The 22,347-nt window shown below is 39.1% G+C and overlaps 1 protein-coding gene and 1 long non-coding RNA gene across 3 annotated transcripts; one reads left to right on the top strand and one right to left on the bottom strand.

The window, feature by feature from the left end:
* Positions 1 to 832: 832 nt before the first annotated feature.
* SLO2 (Pentatricopeptide repeat (PPR) superfamily protein) lies at positions 833 to 11,916 on the bottom strand. 2 transcript variants are annotated; one of them, XM_086606411.1, is made up of 4 exons: positions 9,349 to 11,916; positions 8,228 to 8,313; positions 7,178 to 8,026; positions 833 to 1,203 (listed from the first exon to the last, which is right to left on the bottom strand). In XM_086606411.1, the coding sequence occupies exon 1, from the start codon at positions 11,701 to 11,703 to the stop codon at positions 9,616 to 9,618; it is 2,088 nt and encodes a 695-aa protein (XP_086462537.1). In that variant the 5' UTR covers positions 11,704 to 11,916; the 3' UTR covers positions 833 to 1,203; positions 7,178 to 8,026; positions 8,228 to 8,313; positions 9,349 to 9,615. The 2 variants fall into 2 exon arrangements, with proteins under 2 accessions (XP_086462537.1, XP_086462536.1); XM_086606410.1 differs by having other exon boundaries at positions 9,262 to 11,811.
* Positions 11,917 to 12,062: 146 nt separating this feature from the next.
* On the top strand, positions 12,063 to 17,668 carry LOC147501366 (uncharacterized). Its single transcript, XR_015221367.1, has 3 exons — positions 12,063 to 12,148; positions 12,236 to 12,322; positions 17,107 to 17,668. It is a non-coding gene; the product is annotated as an uncharacterized LOC147501366 (long non-coding RNA).
* The last annotated feature ends 4,679 nt before the right edge of the window (positions 17,669 to 22,347 follow it).

Genomic DNA, 22,347 nt, shown 5'->3' with positions numbered 1-22,347 from the left:
TATATATATTGCAAATTTCTTCCTTCTTGGACTCTTTGTTCATACGGTCTTTTTCACTCTTCTCTTTAATTCACTAAATTTTTTCTTAATGAGCTTTGGATTTTTAGTTTTGGAGATGAATTTAAGCTACCAAAAAAAAGATTAGACCTCATTGTTGATGAATTTAACTTTCGAAAAGCAAATAAAATGAGTTACAATGACATTTTCAAGATCTTCCACATTTGTAAGTTGTTGTTTTTTTTTTTTTTTTTTGGCTAGTAATTGATTCCCCTTTCAAGTCGCTAAGTTCAAAAGTTGATGGGACTTCATTGGTCAATCTTCGTTTGTGTTAGATCTAAACAATGAGGTTAGAATTTTGGAGGAAGAAATAGATGTGAATTGATGAAGTTAGAAAAAAGGAAAATAACCTTTAGAAAAAAAAAAAAAAAAAAAAAAAAAAAAGATTAAACTATGAGCTGCTTGACCTTGTCAATCATTCAAGAAGATATGTACTTACTGGAAATACATTGTTTATTGTCTAAATAGCACAAGTTACAATTGCGAAAATATTTATTGTAAATAAATTGTCACAAGTTTACACAACATTATCAAAACACTGCAAAATGTTACGGTTGCAAAATATTACGGTTATCATCAACTTTTACACTTACATTGTCTCCAGAGTAAAATCTTTCCAATATCATCAACCTTCATACTTACAACAACTACAACAACCATTTTAGCCGCATTAATCATTATGTCATGAGCTCAATTGCCCCTATCAATCAATCAATAAGATATTGATATAATTATTGCAAATGCATTATCTCAAATTCTAAGTCGGTTACCAATCTCCATGTACCATTAAAAATTTATAAAAGAAAACTTTATAAACCTTATATTCTCTAACATTACACTTGCCACATTCCATTCTCCTATCATCTTAGTCAATATTACTTTAAATAAGTAGTTACATTACAAAAAACAAGTACACAATGACTTAAAACATGGCAATTAAGACCTCTTAGATAACCATATATGTAGTGCACACTGAAATATTGGTTGTTTGCCAAATCCAGGATTTATTAAGCCGCTTTGGAAATATTTCAGTGTGCATCACAAAACAACCATATCTGTAGTACCTCTTCCAACCATTCCATCTTTTGAAACCTGAAGCTCGTCACTACTTGCAATATCTCCATTATCAATCCCCTTCAGAATAACCTATTCAGGGAGCAACAACATAATTTAAATTAAGAACTGGACATAAAAGGAACAAATTAAACACAGCCAAGCCATTTGTAAAGAAGATTACCGTAGGGGAGCGATTTCCTCATAGGGCATCGCACTCGCGTGGAGCATAAGCGAACTGAAGATATCGACCTCCAAGACATTCTTTTTTTCGTAGATTAATCCAAGGCTTTCCAAGACCGACTGCGGTAGCTCGTAGGTGGTGGTGCTAAACGAAGACATCTCAAAGATTTAACACTTCATCGGATATAGAACGCCATCTTCAATAGAAACACATCCCACCGGGGTAAGTGATTGCCAATATCTTAGTGGTAATCTCAACACCGGAAATAGGGACTACCGCGATCTACCCCCAATCATAACAGATCCAACCCAACACTTTCATCCGCGATCTCCACCCTACATTTGTACAAAAGAATACACGCGGTCGAAAGGATCTCCTCTCTCAAAACTCTATAAATACCACCCTCTTCATGAACTTTGCCGGACTGATTCTTCTCTCCCGGAAAAGGAAAAGCGAGAGAGAAGATACGTGGCCATTCTCTCACAAATACTTTCGGTCACATCCAAAAAATCCTAACCCTTCCCCGCTCATCCTAGTTGTAATTAGGAGAAGACCAAAACGCCCTTTACATTGGCAAGTCTCGATTACTTCCACTTTCACACAACTCAAAGCTCCAAAACTCAAAAACCAACGGTTCTCAAGCCCACGAAGCATGGAAAGCCTCGAAGCTCACGCCCGTGAGTTTAGTCGGTCACCTAGGCATAATGAGCGGGCACATTACCTGCTCCAGAAAATTCAATCTCGTTCTCAATCAATCACTCCAATGCACAACATCGAGGGGCTAGCCATAGCCATCTCCGAACCGGGGGCTAGTCATTATCATCTCGATAGGCTCAATTCATTCACGGTTATTATGATCCATGCATCTCCAAAATTACTATTGTTAGTTCGTACTAACTCTTTGGAAGGAGCTTCGCATTTTTATTTTACAGTCAATGAAGCTCCAAAACTGGGGCTAACTATAGTCATGCCAATTCAAGGCTAGCTATTAACGACGATCTCCACGTGATATACCACGGACTCACTTCGGGTCACAACACCTTGAATATCACGCCAACGCTCAAAACGCTACATAAGCGTCACCACTTCTCTCCTCTTGTCAAGACCCGAGGTCGCACCAACTCTCTTTCTCCATCCCTCCGATCGAAAACACTCACTGAGACCAGCTCCGAGGTCGCTTCATCTTCTACGCCAGTTCAAGATGAGGAAACCACTCCGCGGCTTCGTTCTCTACATAACAAAACACTCAAGCGCAAACGTGCTCAAGCGCTACGTAACGCCTCGAGAACTTACAGGCTCATAGCCTCTCGAAGTCTCGCTAGTTGAGGACCTATACTCCTAGGATCAACTCCAGAGAACGCCTCCCGGGCGATCCCAAACATGCGCCTGCAAGCTCAACGAGCGGGGGCCCCGGGGGCTACATACATCATTGACAGCTTATGAAAGACTACTCAAGGCCTCTCAGCAAAACGCCCTATAAGACAGGGGCTACATACGCCTCCGTGAGCAAAGCTCTATAAAGAAAACAAATTGAAAAAAAACCTCAGCGAGCAACACGCCATCGATGGGGCTAAAACGCTCTCAACATAATGTTTTCGAAGATTAGTACATAGCCTCTCCAATTCTTGTTACGTCGAGGACCTATATTTCTAGGATCGACTACACGAGAACGCTTCAAACAGCAAACATCATCTGGAGCTCTCGGCTACATAGCCTCTCCAATTCTTGTTACGTCGAGGACCTATATTTCTAGGATCGACTACACGAAACGCCTTTAAGATGTGTATTGGAGCTCATAGGCTACATAGCCTCTCCATTCTTGTTACGTCGAGGACCTATATTTCTAGGATCGACTACACGAAACGCTTCTCCGAAACTTCTCCCCAAGCTCTCGGCTACATAGCCTCTACAATTCTTGTTACGCCGAGGGCCTATATTTCTAGATTACCATACGAGAACGCCTCTCCTCGAACAAACGCTCTCGAAAATACAGGGGCACCATAACCCATCCAGTTCTGTCATCAAATAATATATTTTCTAGGGTTGACTACTTAACAGACGATATTTCTAAGATCAAGATATTAGTTACACACAAACCACAATAATAAAGATGCATACACATCCAAAACAACGCGTTACATGACAATACGTCATCAAACTACGCCCACCGACTGGCATTGATTACCCAGAAATCCGGATCGATGATCATTACAAAATTCAACAAGTCTTGAACTCCACTTTCGTGGAAACCATTCGCCGAATGAAAATTTCGAATCTTTCGGGCAAGCCCAAAAACACATTTGTTTGCTCGTGATAAGAGAGAAAAATGTAAACTACAATCACAACTTCAAACAGTCACGGGGCGATCACCTTATCAATTCGGAATGGCGTGCTTGTCTTCGAAAGCGCTAGGGGATTGCGAAATCGACCTCGGCATCACACGCATCTCGGGCTTTTCTTCCTCCGCGACTTTCTCCTCGGTAATATCATACTTTTCAGTCTGGTTGGCATAAATCGTCTCTCGATTATCGCCTTGCTTCGCTTTTCTTCACCACCTTAGGACATTTCTTCGCATAAGCGATCCACTTGTTAATTCCTTTTCAATTCACAAATCCGTCCACCCGATCACAATTTTCTCGGAAGATTCGTTTCGGACTTTGGACATCACTTCCGTTTCTTCTTGTCCACTCCCCACGCAATTTCGCATCAACCCAACTCCACGTCACGGGTTACCACCGATCTCGAGCGCCGCGACCTCTTTCAAATTATCATACCACGCAAAGAAACTGCATGAACATCATTAGAACACCAAATTTAGGTTTATAAATGATTTAAGCTCCGGGAACTTCACCAAACAAGCGGCCATATCCATCGTCCCCGTTTGGTGTCCCCATGTCCTCGTCCTCAACTTCCGCTTTATCTTCATCTAGCATCCGCCCGGAACGCTAGTCGCTATGGGAGCCGAGTGGAAGCTACTGAAATAAAATCCGCTTCTTCCCGAAACTTTTTCATGTAGTAGAATTCGCTCCCCACATCCTTACATGGCGGGGCGAACTTCACACTGTAATCAGCGACCTTGCCCCAGCTCGTTTTTCGGCGACCGATCATTTCGCCCACTCAACCGTGGCGACCAAGACAATTCCGCCAAAAGACGACTATCTCTCCTTGCTCGCTTATGACCGCCCGTTTCTCCATTAAACCTTCCTCTTCCCTCGATCGCCATGAACATGAGGGCTCAAACTCCATTTCCTCCATTGATAAAAGTTTCTCTCACAAACGCCCGACATCTAGCCATCTTACCCTAGCGACAAAGTTGCAAATGCAAAGTACTTACTATTTCTCAAACCAATAACACGCGTAGAAGAAATACGATGAACAAGCGGGTTCTGAGGAAAAGCCGCGTTTCATCGAATGAGAATGATGAAAAGGAAAGAAAACCTCGAGCAACTTCTTGGATCTCGCAAACAACCCGCTATCTTACTCGGATCCAAGGCGTTAGCCGCCGTTTTCAAAAAATAGACAAAATGTCCTTCAGAAAAGACGCCACCGCTTTTCGAGCCGCCTTACGGGAGCCTTGGCCTTTTCACGGATGGATCGATCTCATGAAAACAATTTTTATTCAAAAAAGTCCATGACTCCTTTTGTCGGGCCCCACTTGTATACCGTGGCCCCGGCCAACCATCGATCCGCCCCCGGCTAGCACCATCTCCACGAGCATGTCGAGCTACTTTCGCAGCTTCGTCCGGCGTCTTTTTAGGCGTCTAAATCCCACACCCCAGACGTTAAGGCGGTCAAAACCATCGGCTCCAACTCTACAGAGCCTCGATCGAGAACCCCATTCGGGCCGATTGCCCGATCCTCCGGCTCAATCATCCTTAAATTCCCCTCATTCCGCTTCATGCCCCATGACCATCCTTCTCCTCAATCGATCAATTTGCGTAAAGCTTCTCCATCACCGCTTCGCAAACTTAGAGCCCGCTCCTTTTGCACCTTCCTCTTTCTCCGGATCGCACCCTCCCTTTTCCTCAAAGAAATGAGCGACCTCGGGCAACTTCGCTTGTTTTTTCAAAGACGAGTCTCACCGGCGAATCTTTCTATCTCCCCAAAATTCACGTTCTGCGCCAAAAGCAAAACAAAGACTGTTAGAATATCAAACGTTCAAAAATAACAACGAAAAAGTATTCCTACCCACCGGATATGTTACAAATCCTAGTTCGCAGATACACCCGCTCACACAAGAATTGCCAACTAGCAACAACGGTCTCTTAGTCCAATCCTCATTGCTTACTCCATCGATCATCAAACGCTGTCGTCATGGTTTGCAAGCTAAAGTTCATGTTCCCCGATCGAATCACATAGTGCTCCACTATATCGGATACACCTATGTCATATTCCCCATTCGCGTTTCGCCAGGTCGGTCACCTTAAATAATCGCCAAGGTGTTACCCAATTTCCAACAAAGCGCCAAGAAGTCGCGATACCGGTTCGAGAACGGTATGTGCATCATCTGCTCTCGGTAGCCCTCCATTATAACTCCACCGTTCGGCGGGTTATACTCCTCACTTCTGAACATTTTCACTTTCGATCAAGCAGGATATATCTCCGTGTCGGGGACATTAATCCCATACAGCCGCCCCATTTCGGGAAAGAGTTAGCGGCCGCGACGGTTCACTCTTCTAGGGGCACATCGCTTGATGCCGACCTCTCCCCACCGACGATTACTAGCCCACGTCATCTCTCGACCGAGATCGGGCATTACCCCCATCCTATCTTCTTCTTCTAACTCAACCCCAATTCTTTCATCCTCGTAAAACAACTCAAAGATATCTCTGGACCTCCTCCGACCGAAAGTATCATCGAATCGGACATTATAACAACCCTTTTCTATCAAAGATTCAGTTCTAAACCCTATAGCCTTTCAATAACCTACTTACTTAAAATAACGAGCCATCTTAAAGCAAATGGAAATGGGAAAGAAAAAAATGATTCTACACTGAAAACCCTAGGCAAGGCTTTTTGGAAGAAGAAAAACACGAAGTAACTTTTTTTCAGATTCCAAATCTGATTTTGTATAAACCGCCCGCTTCGGTTACCAAGTAATCATTACATCCTTTCATAGCCCGCACATCGTGTTCCAAGGCAATCGCTTTCAGCTAGATTCATGCAAGCGTTGACATCGCGTTCTGCTTAAAGCCTACGATTATCGCGTGCCGCGTAAGATAAACTACCTTTTTCCCCGCCAGTTCACGGGGCCACAATATTCAAAAGTGGCGCTTCTACAAGTCGGTTCATCCACTACTGTTAAAATCCGACCACGCCGATCCGACCACTTTCTTAGGCATTTCCCTTACACCAACGCCTCTATCGGCAGGGTTGGGGGATGATATCCTCATAGGGCATCGCTTTTCATTCAGCATAAGCGTGTCGACCTCAAAGACGGACGAAGAACAACCATACCTCCAAGACCGACTGCGAGCGAGTAGCTCGAGTAGGTGGTGCGAACGAACATCTCGATCTAACACTTCATCGGATATAGAACGAAGCGGATAGAAACACATCCCACAGGGGGTAATGATTGCCAATATCTTAGTGGTAATCTCAACACCGGAAATAGGGACTACCGCGATCTACCCCCAATCATAACGGATCCAACCCAACACTCATCCTATCTCCACCCTACATTTGTACAAAAGAATACACGTGTCGGAAGGATCTCCTCTCTCAAAACTCTATAAATACCACCTCAAGGAACTCGTCGGACATATTCTTCTCTCCCCTTAAAAGGAAAAGCGAGAAATTGGGCCAACAAACATCAAAATCCTAACCCTTCCGTTCATCCCTAGTTGTAATTAGGAGAAGACCAAAACGCTCCTTTACAATTACCATTTCCTCTGAAGTTGGAGCAGAGAATGCAAGAGGCTTTAGTGATTCTTCTTTTATCAGTGAAGGTACACTAATAAAGCCATCCAAAGACTTTCTTAAAGACGTAACTTTAGTATTCTTGTACACGGCAAGCAATTTTATCCTACTATATGCTAAAGGAAAAGACTCCCTAAGGCCATCTTCAACCTTATCCAAAGCAATACTTGACGAATGAGAAGGGCATGAAACGTCCTTCATGAAGTTTGGAGGAGCATTTTCCCCTTGATTCTGACCATATCTTAAAAGTGGACTTTTCTTGTTTGGAGTTAAGAGTATAGTGATGAGGAGACTCGCCTCTTCCTCGGCTATAAGAGGTTTTAGGTGGCCCCAAGCCATCCTCTTTATCCTCCTTTCTGTGATTAGTTGCATGAGGTTGTAGTTCTTTATCACGAGGTATATCAACATCTCTATTAGTATTCAGCCGCTTCTCACGCCAGTTTCCTGACTCCTTGTCATCTGTGTGGGGGCTCTCACAAAATTGACAATAATTACTTTCTCTTTTGCTTAAATCAGTCCACCTCTCAGATGAGGCACGACACACTTCATCAGAATTTCTGTTTGTGTTCCGTTCCGTCCTACGTGCATCACCAAGATCTTTGTCGCCCTCCTTCCAATGACCTCTGCTGAGAGCAGAATTGGTGTCTCTTTCTTCATCACTCCAACGATCATGGCTACAGACTTTGTATCATGCAAGGAGGATCTGGAAACAACCCGTCTGTGTTCACTGTCATTGAATTTTTCATCATTATCAGATGACTCTGAGTTATCAGAACAAGTAGTATAACCAGGATAGGGACCAAGCTGGGAACCCTGTATAGAAAACAAATAGAAGAAGCTGTGAGGCAGTGCTAGAAGTTGTTCTAGCTAGCTGGTTTAGAAGAAAGTGTTTTGGGCTAGTCATGCTTATGATAATCTTGGTAAGTTGGTAGTTATGCATCTCGAGATTTGAAAACCATGCTACATCATTGTTGTACTATTTTATGAAACAAAGTTTAAGAGTGTAAAACTCACCTCAGTATTTCCAGGCTTTTTCTCTGTGGGCTTCGCAAGAAGCCATTGAGGTGTTAGAGGAATATGATTATCTAGCTCTTGCCCATCTGGAAATGGAAAACAAAATTACACAACACTAAACTCGGGAAACAGAGATTCAAATATAACATGACACCCCAGTGATCCAAACATAACGAGTGAAACAAATAAATGCATCTTAGACAACCTTCTCTATTAACACAACCTGCTAAGAGCAAACCATGTATCCTACTCCGATCCATATCATACACATTTATCAGAAAATGAAGTTATATAACTGATTAAACACACAGAAACTTACACACAAGTTCAGGCTTATGTGTTAGTTGGGGATCAAATCATAAGGCCCACCTTTTTGTTGAACTTCTAAAAGGTTGGTATTGATTTCAAAATTTCTTGATGGATCCTTATATAGGGTTGATTATCAAGACAACAACTACACTTCACTATGGATAAACGTTCAAGATGGTTTAGAACAATCCAACACTTACGCACCACCTTAAATGTCCATCCATCCCATATGAACATTCACTGCCTACATTTACATGTTATGTTACAAACATCAAACATCAAACATCATTTGGCATTTTTCAATAAGACAACATTGCACACTACATAACATATTAACATTTCCCACGCACTTCTCTCTATGTTTCTCTTCCTGCTAAGGGAACAATTGCCGGCGTTCCATAGGAATAATTAGTGACCCAAAACCTATATTGTCAGGGGCAAGCCAGACGCTAGGTTTCCCAAGCCTTCGACCACATAGCTCACAACTCAAAAAAGCCACTACAGAGCTTCACAGTAGAAAATATAAAATAGAAACAACAAATAAATGTCAATAAAATATTCTAATAAATAATAAATAATAAAAATAAAAAAGATAAACCCCCATAAAGCTAGAACTACTAAGAAACAAATAAACATGAATGACTACTAGACTACTATAATAAAGTGTAACATGCAAAGTGTAACCTAGCTAATAATAACCAGCATTGCATAAAAAAAATAAACACCTGTTGAACAAATTAAAAGTAAGGGGTGATGGCATTGATGAAAAACGTGGAGAAGAAATGAGGAAGGGTTTGTTAGTTAGTTGTTACCTTTGGGAAGCATTGTTTTTGTTACCCATCATGTGTTTTGATGAGAGAGAAAGTTTGGGAAATGACAAGGGAGCTGGTTTTTAAGTGGGGTTTTAGGGATAAAGGCTTTAAAAAAGGTAAATGGATAGTGAAGTGTAGACGTATGATTAACACAGACAAACTGAGAGATCACTCAGTCATTTGGTTCCTAATCTTGTCCATTCCGAAAATGAGTCACCCAACAATCCAAGCTAAAGCTTTTCCAGACCAAGTTAACACACGGATTCTCTAAATTATTTTCATATCCATTTCCATTGGCTCCTGGTATGTTTCAGACTCAGGATGTCCTACATCTAACACATATCTTGTTCGCTTCATCTGCGCAGCTAGGATATTCAACAGCTTGTAGACCTCCTTTCTTTGAGGATGAGTTTTATCTTTTACCATGAAAACATGCACTTGGTTATTTATTTCAATCCAACTGCGCCCTGGCTGCTTAACAACCCCTCGTCGTCTCATTAGTGTCCTCACTCTAGCAACTTCCCCCCATTGTTTAAGCTCTGCATACATGTTTGAGAGTAGAACATAAGGACCCGAGTTACTAGGATCAAGCTCCAACAGTTTCTCTGCCACATGCGTTCCCATCTCAAGGTTACCGTGAACTTTACAAGAAGCAAGCAGGGAACCCCAGAGGACAGTATCAGCCTCCATTGGCATGCTTTCAATGAACTTCTTCGCTTCTCGAACACAGCCTGCCCGCCCAAGTAGGTCAACCATACACGTATAGTGGTCTTTTGATGGTACCAAACCATGCTCCTGTGTCATCGAGTAGAAATACCTCTGACCCTCCTCAACCATTCCTGCATGACTGCAAGCACTTAAAACTCCAATCATCGTCACATGGTCTGGTCTCTCACCAGATCTTAACATTCTACTAAAGAGAGCAAGAGCTTCACTTCCTTTCCCATTCTGTGCATATCCCACAATCATAGCATTCCACGAAACCTGATCATGTTCTGACATGCTTTCAAACACCCGATATCCATCTTCAATCAATCCACATTTTGTGTACATGTCGACAAGTGAGTTCCCCACAAAGATATCAGACTCCGGTCCTGATACAAACCGGATTCCATGTTTCAGGACGTGAGTGTGAGCCTGTTTCCCCAACTGCAGATTGGCCAGGTTGGCACAGGCATTGAGGACATTTCCGAAGGTGTAGTGGGTTGGCCATATGGACTCTCTCTTCAAACGACAGAACAGTTCAAGTGCTTCTTCATTCTCCCCGTTTTGGGCATAACCTGCTATGAGCGCATTCCACGAAACCACATTCTTCTCGGTCATCTTCATAAACATTAACCTAGCTGCTTTGACACTCGTGGCCTTCGCATAACCACTAATCATAGATGTCTCGGACACCACATTCTTAATAGGCATCCCATCGAAAATCCTCCTTGCTTCTTTAATTCTACCACATTTAGCATACATATCCACCAGAGCATTGCCCAACACAAGATCATCCTTAAACTTCTCAAACTTTATCATGCGTGTATGTATCTGTGAACCTTCTTTGATAGCCAACAAGGTTGCGCAAGCACTAACTACACTAGCAAGTGTCACTTCATCTGGTTCAAAACCAAACTCCATCATCTCAAAAAACAACCTAAGAGCTTCATTTGCTGGACCGTTTTGCTCATAACACGTAATCAAGCTGTTCCACGAAACAATATTCCGCACACTCATCCCATTAAATACTTTCTGCGCATCATACACATTTCCACATTTCGAATACATATCAATAAGCGCCGATCCCATATAAACATCCGACAAATATGGAGACTTAGACATTGATCCATGAATCTGAACACCCGTCTTCATATCCACTAGTCCAGCACAAGCACTAAGAGCACTAGAGTATGAATACTCATTAAGTAGAAAATCCTCCCTATGCATTCTTACAAAAAACTCCAATGCCTCTTCGAAATGATCATGTTGCGCAAAACCAGATACCATAGAATTCCACGAGCACTGATCAGGCTCAGGCATTGAGTTAAACAGTTTAAAAGCTTCATCAAGAAATCCTGATTTGGTAAGAGCAGTTATAATTGAATTCCAAGTGAATGTATTCTTGTGTGGCATTTTGTCGAACAGTTTTCGAGAATCTTTCAGACAACCACATTTTGCGTAGACGTCAATAAGACGGTTTTGAATGAAAATTTCGGAAGCGAATTGGGTTTTGATTATTCGGGCATGAACTTTAGTACTGTCTCGGATTGATTTGGTTTTCAGGCATTTGCTTAAAATGTCAGCAAAGAGGGTCGAGTCTGGTATAGATAGGTCGGAGACCATTCGTCTAACTGCTCCATATTTTGCCATCCCATCTTCTCACCAATTTTATGTCCTAAGATTAATCACAAATTGATTTGACAATCGATTAAAAACGATGAGGGAGGCTGAGTTATAGCTTAATTTAAAATCTGTTGTTGTTCCTGATAATCTATCTATTGGACCAAAATAGAATTACCTCCACAAATTGTTGGAATTTTCGACAATAGTTGAATTGGTTTACAGTTTTCAGAGCTTGTCTTACGCCTATTGCTCTATGTTGGAATAATATTCCTATATTTACTTAAGTTTGTCAACATCCGATTTTAGTTCCAAAACGCTAAACCGTATTAAGGATAGTGCTAAAGAATTAGCTTCTGAATTCGGCAGTGTAGCTAGTCGTAGGTTTTCGACGAGTTGATGAAGATGAAGATGAAAATGAAGACAGTGACAGTGTCCCTCCTATCCCCCCTAAACCACCAACACAAATTAATAGGTGAGATACAAATTTATAATTTTCTTTATTTAGGTTCATAAGTTCATTATTAACTGTGCATTGCTTTTTGCTACTTTTTATATACAGTCACGTGGAGGATTTGTTTTATAAAATTGGAGAACATAGAACCAAAGACGACGACGACGATGATTATGATGACAATCCACTTCATGGGTGAGTCAAACTGTTTATTTATATGAATAGTTTTTTTCCCCTATTTCTTTGTCAAAACCTATTATTTCATTATTAGAACCAACAGTAGAAACCCAGTGTAGTAAATGCAATTACCGCCGGTTCACAACATTGCATTTTTCCTTAGAGTTTCAGCTCATTAGTTAATGTCTTATGGGCTAGGTTAGATGGACACGCTATATTTTGAACAAAAATCCGTGTCGGACACATATTGTATGTAATTTACCTCAAATTTTAATATTTTGCCGTCTCCAACAATTCGTATCCGTGTCCGATACGGACACACCTACCCGTATCAATGTAACCAAGCTTATGGGCCATGATTCATTATGTATGATTTAGTTGCCAAAAATAGGCATTTTCCTCTACCAGTGCGAACACATTCCTTAACAAATTAGATTTGTCAGTGAAAAATACGTGTTTGCCCTAATTGAAAATTTTATTAATGTTGTCCACGTCATATAGTAGGTTAGGGTTATCTAGATCACTCAAGACACATTGTATTTAAACAACACCCCAAGAGACAATTTTCATGGCAGTAATGAATCCATGTTATAAGCTTATAAAGATAGGGATATGTAAAATGCACTACTCATTTCCAGCAGTTTTATACTTCATAGCCATGTCATCGAAACACTCAACACTCAAGTGGGTTTATGACAATTCTATATATTTCATTTCTCACAAACCAACTTGTTGCACTTATCGCTTACAACACCTTAATTAAATCAAGGCATATCAGAGTGAGAAACAAATAAGGGGAGAAAGCCTTGAATTAAGAGCATAAACCCAGTAGCCCAAACGCTATTGTAGGCAAATATATTGAAGAGAAAATGGAATTCAGCAACTATCAAGAAATATACTCAGGTTTTGAAAGAGGGACCTTTGAAATAAAGGGATACACATATGAATCCAACACATTATCCATGGATGTTTTGTTTATGTTACAGTAAACATTTATTGTAACGCCACCTCAAGATCAAAGAAATATTACATAGCATTAATAAGACTGTTCTCAATTTTATTAATCATAACTATAACCATAAATCATCATCTTTAATTTCTCACTCACCTTTTCTCATTAGTATTATTAATGTCCTGGGCATATGATATTTGTGGTACAATTTTTGCATATATTGTTTTTGAAGAAACACATCTTGACATGGCCACATAGAATTGTCTATGATTAAAATTTGGTGTTCTCAAATCAATGTTTCACTAAATGCCCATTCGATTTACTAATTGTCATGGCATAAGCTAGTCGAATGGGAAATTGTTGCCTTGATATATAGTTTGAAAGACAACTCCAAATGTGAGGGATCCAAATATATTATTTTTGGGATAAATATTGGATTTCTAGCTTTCTCACCAGCAGTCCATAGTTTGGCTTGAAGGACTTTACTCCCACAATGAAACATCATAAGTCGTGTCCATCTTAAAAGTACTCATCGACGCACCTTTGACACGCTTTAGATTGAAAGAAAATGTCATCTTCAAATAAAAGTTGCATGATGGACTAATATATAGATTTTCAACCAATGTAGGGTGAAGACCTTAGTCACCATAACATGAAAAAGGATGGAGAGCGAGAGTGGGGCGTGAAAGTGTTTACCTTGAAATGCTATGTAATCTAAAGTGCCTTCCAAGCTATGCTATCAATATCGGCCCGATTAATGACATTATATAAACCATAAACCGATAAATTTTTCCACCATATTGAGTGAGTGATTAATTGGCATAGATGACCATTTCTCACTAAACCAAAAATAAATCAATCTCCTCTTAAATATCGGTTCTCCATCCAAAAAATATAATAAAATTAACAAATTGTTGGATTCTTAAACCGGATTTATAATAAAAGGCATAATCAACAAACAAAGCTAAGAGTTTACTTATTTTATCATCCTTAATCCAAAGTTAAATAAACAAATTATTGTATTATCCCAATATATTATCTCTTATCTCCTTTATTTATTTAAATATTTAATATAATTGTTGGGTTTGATATCTCAAATAGTACTTTAAGATTGAGTTGGTTAAATGTGGTTGGATCTAATAACTATTTAGAAATATTTGATATTATTATACTATTATAAATTTTGAAAAGGGCCAAATATATACATTCGGTATATCTGATTAATTGCATATCACCCTCGACCTATTAGCTCCAAAAACCAATTTTAACCGCCTTAGCTTTCAAGCGCCTCTTATATAATATATAAAATATATTTAGTTATTTTTGTATTGATGATATAGATTTTTTTCTATTAAATGGCATATTTGTTAAGAAAATTGGAAAAAGGTTCATTAATTCAATAATAACCAAAGTCTAATTTGCCTCCTTCAAAATAGTACCACGTACCAGAAACAAAATAGTTACAAAAAAAAAAAAAAAATATCGTGAGCCAACTTTTTAACTTTAGTTGGGAACAAAAAGCAAAAGGCTTTACTTTACTTTATTCTCCTCTTTCTTCTATTTTCGTCTCCATCTCAAAAAACCAGTGGCAGAACCAACCGACTGAAAAATCTCAAAGCTTCAAACTTAAAATGAAAACTAAATATACCAAAATAACAGGACTCGAACCCTCGAGCTACCACTGACGGAACGTCTATTTACCAACCGGTACGCATATACAAATTTGAATTTCTTTTCAAAAACATGCAAGAAAAATCAGCGCACAATAGCCGTTTGATCTTGTTCAAACAAATCTGAGCCGTCCTTTGTATGTTATTTTGTCTTTTAGTGGAAAAAAAAAACCTTATCTTATTATATAGATAAAATTGGAGAACATAGAACCAAAGACGACGACGATGATGACAATCCACTTCATGGGTGAGTCAAACTATTTATTTATATGAATAGTTTTTTTCCCCTATTTCTTTGTCAAAACCTATTATTTCATTATTAGAACCAACAGTAGAAACCCAGTGTAGTAAATGCAATTACCGCCGGTTCACAACATTGCATTTTTCCTTAGAGTTTCAGCTCATTAGTTAATGTCTTATGGGCTAGGTTATATGGACACGCTATATTTTGAACAAAAATCCGTGTCGGACACATATTGTATGTAATTTACCTCAAATTTTAATATTTTGCCGTCTCTAACAATTCGTATCCGTGTCCGATACGGACACACCTACCCGTATCAATGTAACCAAGCTTATGGGCCATGATTCATTATGTATGATTTAGTTGCCAAAAATAGGCATTTTCCTCTACCAGTGCGAACACATTCCTTAAAAAATTAGATTTGTCAGTGAAAAATACGTGTTTGCCCTAATTGAAAATTTAATTAATGTTGTCCACGTCATATAGTAGGTTAGGGTTATCTAGATCACTTTAACTTTGGGCAAGTCATCCAGATCATGCCACAGGATCACGGTTTATTTATTGCTTAAGAGCATTATAATAATGTGAGTATACTTTGGAGAATGAATTACATGATAAAGTTTTAATGATTGAGATTTATTAATTGGATCAGATCATTCCGCATTTGTTTGGATTTCTTTGTCAGTATTGTGATCTCAAGTTAAATGATAGTCGCAACTTGTTTTTTTAGTAATAGTTAAAGGGAACCGCTTTGATTGTAGTATGTAGTATGCCTTGTTTTTGTTGAGATTAAGGAGTACGAAGAAATGTGCCACAAGTTAATGTGTGGTATCTGTTCTTGGAGATGTTCGTGGTGTAGTGAAATGGTCGGGGATGCTAGACACATTTTTCATAGCTTCCTATCATGTCAATCTCTTGTCATAAACACTAGCAGGGGCACCCCCTTAAATTTCCCAAACAAAAAATATAGATATATTAATATTTTTTTTGCTAGGTAAGTTAAATTGTATTAAAAAAAAAAAAAAAAAGGACAAAAGGTGTTTAGGGAGGCAATAGGCTGCCTCTCTAAGGTTAGGCTCAATCAAGCATCCATTACTTCCATTTATAACTATGGAGTAAAGTACATTTCACTGAAATCTATAGAAAGTTTGGAAAGACCATTCACATTTGTGAATCCACTCTGGTTTGCCTTCATAAACAACTCTCTCATTCTCTGTAAGAGTTGTAGTAGTCTTTGCCAAGGTGTTAGCAATGAAATTGTCTTCCCTAAAGATAGTGGCTATCTTAAGTTGATGAGTGGCAGCTGTGCAATTTGTCCATCTTGCTTGGAGTTGCCATGGCACATTACCACTTGTAAAAGCTTTCGAGGCAGCTTCTAAGTCCGTTTCTACCCAAAGCCTGAGCCATCCTCTAGATACGGCAGTTTCCACACCTTCAAGGATAGCTAAACACTCTGCCCAGAAACTTGTTGCAATCCTAGTACTTTTCCACATTGTCAGCTTGAAGTCTCCCATATTTCCTCTATAAGAAACACCAATACCCGTAGGGCCTGGATTGCCCGACGCCGCACCATTTGTATTGAATTTGATTACACCAGGTTCTGGGGGGATCCGAATACATGTTTTGATATTTGGTGCACCCTTTGCTCTATGGTTGACATCCCAAAACTGTAGAATTGAGCATTCAAAGCAAGACCTGTAGCTATGGCTTCTGAACAGATTTCTTGTGATCTTTACTTGAGTTCTAACATAGTACTTGCACTCTACTATATTAGGTCTCTTTTCTTCAAACAAAACCTTATTCCTTTGCTTCCATATGCTAGCCAGAACAGCCACCATACATGCATTCCACATTTGCTTAAGTCGATGACTCCATTCTCTGTTCATACTCATAGCATCTTCAAGACTCATAACTGGATTCTTCTTGAAAACTGCAGAGATCTACTGCCATAGCAGTTGGGAGAAGGAACAATGCCAGAAAAGGTGGTCATTTGTCTCAGTTTCATTTATGCACAAGCTACAACAAGATGCCAAATGCACACCAACTTTTCGTACTCTTTCATTAGTGGCCACCCCTTTTTGCGAAATTTTCCATACCAAAGCAGAAGGTCTCGGGTGTATATGACAATTCCAAAGAAATTTGCTCCATGCATGTAACCGGGGTTTTTTCGTTTTGATCTCATCATATGCAGACTTTGTAGAAAAAATACCTTTCATGTCAGGGCACCAAACTAAATAGTCATAAAAAATTGGACTGCACTTATGCGCTGTATTCACTCCCACATGAACACTATCCATCAACTCTTGCAGAATATTAGGAATACTCCATCTGCTTTCTTCGAAAAGATCATACACTTTTGCTCGACATCCTTTCAGTTCTTGAGGGCTGATATTCAATAATTGCTTGAGAGATTTGTTTCCTAGCCAATTGCTTCTCCACAAATCTATGTTCTTTCCATCCACAATCACCCATTGAGATCTCGGAACCACTTCTTCCAATGCAACCTTGATGCCAGTCCAGATAGAGGTAGGCTTGTTATATGTAATCATTTTACTATCCTTGTTAAAGTATTTAGCTCTCATAAAAATGCTCAAATCACTTTCACTATCAAGAACTTCCCATGCCATTTTCATGAGCATAGCTTTGTTCATGTCTTTAAGCCTTCTTATTCCAAGCCCACCTTCAACAAGTGGGTTACACACTCTGTCCCAACTCATAGTTACTCCTTTTCTAGTAGTAGGATCCTTTGACCAAAGAAAATTTCTCATAACTGCTTTGGCTTCCTTGATTACAGACCTAGGCCATTTGTATATGGCATGTTGTAAATAGGAATGCTGCAAAGAACGGATTTGATTAAGATAACCCTTTCTTGGAAAGAAAGCATTTTACCTTTCCAACTGGTGAGTTTTTTCTTCATTTTATCCAGAATTGGACTTACACATGACTTAGTTACCTTCTCCAATATAAATGTATGCCAAGGTACCTCTCAAGTAAGACTCCTTCCACCATGTTCAACTCCTGTAGGACATTCTCTTTCCTCTCATCTGTGAAGCTACCAAAGAAGACCTTACTCTTTGATTTGTTTATGTGCTGACCAGAGGCCAACTAATATCTTTCTAGAACAGAGTTAAGCTTTCTGATTCCTCTAATCCCACCATTTGCAAAAATGATGATGTCATCTGCAAAGAAAATATGGCTAGGAGCTTCAATCTTTTGTATGCAGGTCAGAGGCCTCAGATGCTTCATAGTCCTCAAGTAATCTAAGGCCCTACTCAGTGTGTCTTTTGCAATTGCAAAGAGAAGTGGAGGCAAAGGATCACCCTGCTTTAACCTTCTTTTCATGGCAAAATATCCAACTGGGTCTCCATTCAGAAGAAGAATTGAGATGTATGCAGAATTCACAATTGTTTTCATCCACTTGATCCAAGTTTCAGCAAAATCGAGTTTTTCCATTATTTGAAAAAGGAAGCTCCAATTCATGGTGTCATAAACCTGAGTGATATCAAGCTTAAGTGCAACAAACCCTCCATATTTTTTTCCTTTTCATTTCATTCATTAATTTTGAGGCCAGACAAATGTTTGCTTGTGAATTTCTCCCTGGTACAAACCCTATATGTTCTCTTGTGATGATCTTCTCAGCCATAACATTAAGTCTCAACTGAAGAAGCTTTGTGATTATTTTGAAAAGGAAGTTGCCCATACATGTAGGCCTGTACTAGCTAAGCTTCTTGGCTTCCTTATCCTTAGGTATCAAAGCAATGAAGTTTGAGTTTAAACCTTTAGGCAACCTTCCTTGAATAAAGAAAGATTGTATTGCAGCACACACATCTTGTTTGATGATACCCCAACAGTTGAAATAAAAGTGTCCCTGGAATCCATCAGGTCCGGGAGAGCTATCTGCCTTTATGGAGAAGACATTTGTCTGTATTTCATCATAATTGAAAGTCTTTATGAGAAAATGATTATCTTCTTCATCAAGCAATTTAGGGACAATACTCAAAATCTCAGGGTCCTCAGTAACTTGTGTTTTCTGGAATTTTTCTTCATAGTAGCTAGTGACATGCTCTTTAATCTACTCTTGTTATGTTAGTATGGTCCATCCTCTTTCATAATCTTTGTAATCATGGTGGCACCTTGTCGGATCTGACAGATATTATGGAAATAAGATGTATTTCTGTCACCTGATTCATCAAAATGAGTTCTACTTTTTTGTTTAAGTAGAGAAGCTCGATTTTCTCTAGCTGCATCAAACTTCACCTCTTTCCGAACTATAACTGTCACTGCATTCTCATCAGTATTGTTCTGGTCTACCATATCTTGCGTTCTTAGTAACTCAACTTGTGCCTTTCTTATGTTCAAATCCACATGTCCAAATATCTCAGAGTTCCACTTCTTGAGTTCCACCTTAAGTCTTTGCAGCTTTCTCATGACTTTGATGATAGGTGGAAAAAGCCCATCAAAATTTCTGCCTTACAAGGTCAAAAAAGGTGGGGTGGGATACTCACATTTTATTAAATCTAAAAGAAATATTTTTAGACTTAGGGACATTTGGATGCATCCCAATAAGAGGAGAGTGGTCAGATGCATTTCTAGCCCCTACAATATATTTCCATCCAGCAAAATTTAGGTTCCAAGCTTCATTATAGAACACTTTGTCCAATCTGCTTTGTACCCTTATATTTCCCAATTGGTTGTTGCACCAAGTAAACTTCATGCCGTCCCAATTGCTTTCAAAGAGCTCGGCTTCATTGGCAAACACATTGACCTCATTTATTGCTTGCCTACTAGGTGGTATGATGCCTTTCTTCTCTTCATTTCCAAATAACATTGAAATCACCAATGATAGCCCATGGTAAGACAATGTTAATTCCTTTAAGGTCTCTCCAAAGCTCCTTTATGAGAATAAGAGAGCAGCTTGCATGTACAAAAGACAAGATGCAATTATTGACCAAAAGGGTAATATGTTGTTCTGCCACCAACAACACATTCATGGAGATACCAACTCTACTAAACACCCAAAGATTTCCCAATCTACCTTGAGAGTCCTTGTGGATGATACAGTTCTCAAAATAATTCAAGTTAAAAGCATTAAGAAGGTTAGTTTGAGGCTTTACTAAGGGCTCCGCCAAACAAACTATATCTGGGCTATGATAGTTGATCATATCTCTCAATCTATCTCTAGCATTCTCTTTCATTACCCCTCGAATATTCCAAAAGATAATCTTCATTGCGACTTTGTTGAAACTGATGCACTAGAAGCCTGGCTTTGGGTTGGCCCCTTGTTATTCTTCTTTTGCATTTGTTGTTTCTGACCTTCTATTGCTTTAGCAATTGGTTTGGGAACCCGCTCTGACACCCTTGTAATAGTTACAGGAGTCTGTTGCTCATTCTCATCCTCCTCCCCTACATTATCGAGCAATGCGAAATTATTACTCACACGTAATAAGGGATTGTTAACCAGTTCAACCGTATTGTTGTCCTTGATGCAACATACAACCTGTTCAACCAATGCTTCAACAACCTCCCTAATAGAGGCAACATCAGTATCAGTTCCTTGATTCACAGTTTGTTCTTCATGATGTGCATCTTCTTGAGTTTTCTTAGGCATCACCCCATTATCTTGTACAATTTCTTGTGCCACAACCTCGTGTGATTCCTCTTGCATCTCAACTTGTGTTTCATCTTGCATTTCATCATTAGCATCGTGTTCTTGTCTCTCAGATGATTGCCCCTCTTCACAACCTTCAGTCGAAACCTCAGCTGTCTCATTTTCATTCCCAGTCTCTTTTCCCAATTCTCCTGCAGTGTTTTGCACTTGAATTGGTTCTGAGTTCGGTTCTGCCTTTTTGACTTAGAACCAGTTCATCTTGCATGTAGAAAATCCAAGCTAGTATGTTGAGAGTAGCTTGGAGCATATAGTGCTAACTGCTAAGTAATCTTCCATTGCCACCAAAACTTGCAACAGGTTTGCCATTTGACTTAGAACTCATTTATGTTTATTTGACTATATTTTCTTTGGCTTCGGTTTATGCCCAAGATTAATTGTTTGTTAACCTTATAGGGGATTCTACTGAAGATGTACCTACCATCGATAAGGTCAAATGGATTTTGCGCATCTTGATGGAAATGGTGTCACTAATTAATAAAGATTTTCTTGATGATGATTTTAGTTTTGGTAACTTCCAGTACCCATACAAAATCTTTACATAATTACATAAAAATTGTAATTAGCGCACCGCTTTTTTTTTTTAATTATTATTATTATTTATATTTTTTTGGGGGGGGGGATTGTGTGAGTAGGTCATAATTGCTTGAAGGTTAATGGTTGTATTCTCATCTTGCCGACATAAAAATTTCTCCTTTTTGTGTCTACATAGTACTCAGCCATTAGTTTCTTCCCTAGTTGTGATAGCATGACCCGGTATGAAAGTTGTGTCTAGGGCCATATGTTTGGTGGAAGTTCAGCGTCTTGGCCTGTCTAATCTTCTTACAGTCGTGGCCTTTCTTTTTGTAATATACTAGATTTTGGACCCAGGCATACGCCCGGGATCTATTAAATATTTTGTCTGCTGAAAATGTTTTTACAAAATGTTTTACACAAATTTTCGAATCAGAATATATTTTTATTGAAAAGAAACCGAAAGAAATTAATGAGCAGCGATTATGGTGCATAACTACTTGGAAACTAAGGGATCAAATTGAGATAGCCTATTCAGTTTGTGGTTTATGATATTAATCCATAATTTTTAAATATAATTATCTTAAACTCGATCTAGCTTGTATAATAGTTTTCTTAGATCTATGGTGATTTAGCGGCAAATTTTCGAATCAGAATATATTTTTATTGAAAATAAACCGAAATACATTAATGAGCAGCGATAATGGTGCATAAGTACTTGGAAACTAAGGAATCAAATTAAGATAACCACTTCACTTTGTGGTTTAGGATATTAATTAAGTAATTTTCAAATAGAATTTTATCTTAAACTCGATCTAGCTTGTATAATAGTTTTATTAGATTTATGGTGATTTAGCGGCAAATTTTTGAATCACAATATATTTTTATTAAAAATAAACCCGAAATACGTTAATGAGCAAGGATTATGGTGCATAAGTATTTGGAAACTAAGGGATCAAATTGAGATAGCATCTTCACTTTGTGGTTTAGGATATTAAT

The sequence above is a fragment of the Coptis chinensis genome, chromosome 4 (genome assembly GCF_015680905.1).
Source record: "Coptis chinensis isolate HL-2020 chromosome 4, ASM1568090v1, whole genome shotgun sequence".
Classification (NCBI taxonomy): Eukaryota; Viridiplantae; Streptophyta; class Magnoliopsida; order Ranunculales; family Ranunculaceae; genus Coptis; species Coptis chinensis.
Note: the sequence above shows the minus strand (reverse complement) of the source record. Positions and strands in the feature narration are given on the sequence as shown.

What these genes read in the sequence shown, in the direction of transcription:
- SLO2 (XM_086606411.1), bottom strand. Translation starts at nt 11,703, where the DNA reads ATGGCAAAATATGGAGCAGTTAGACGAATGGTCTCCGACCTATCTATA.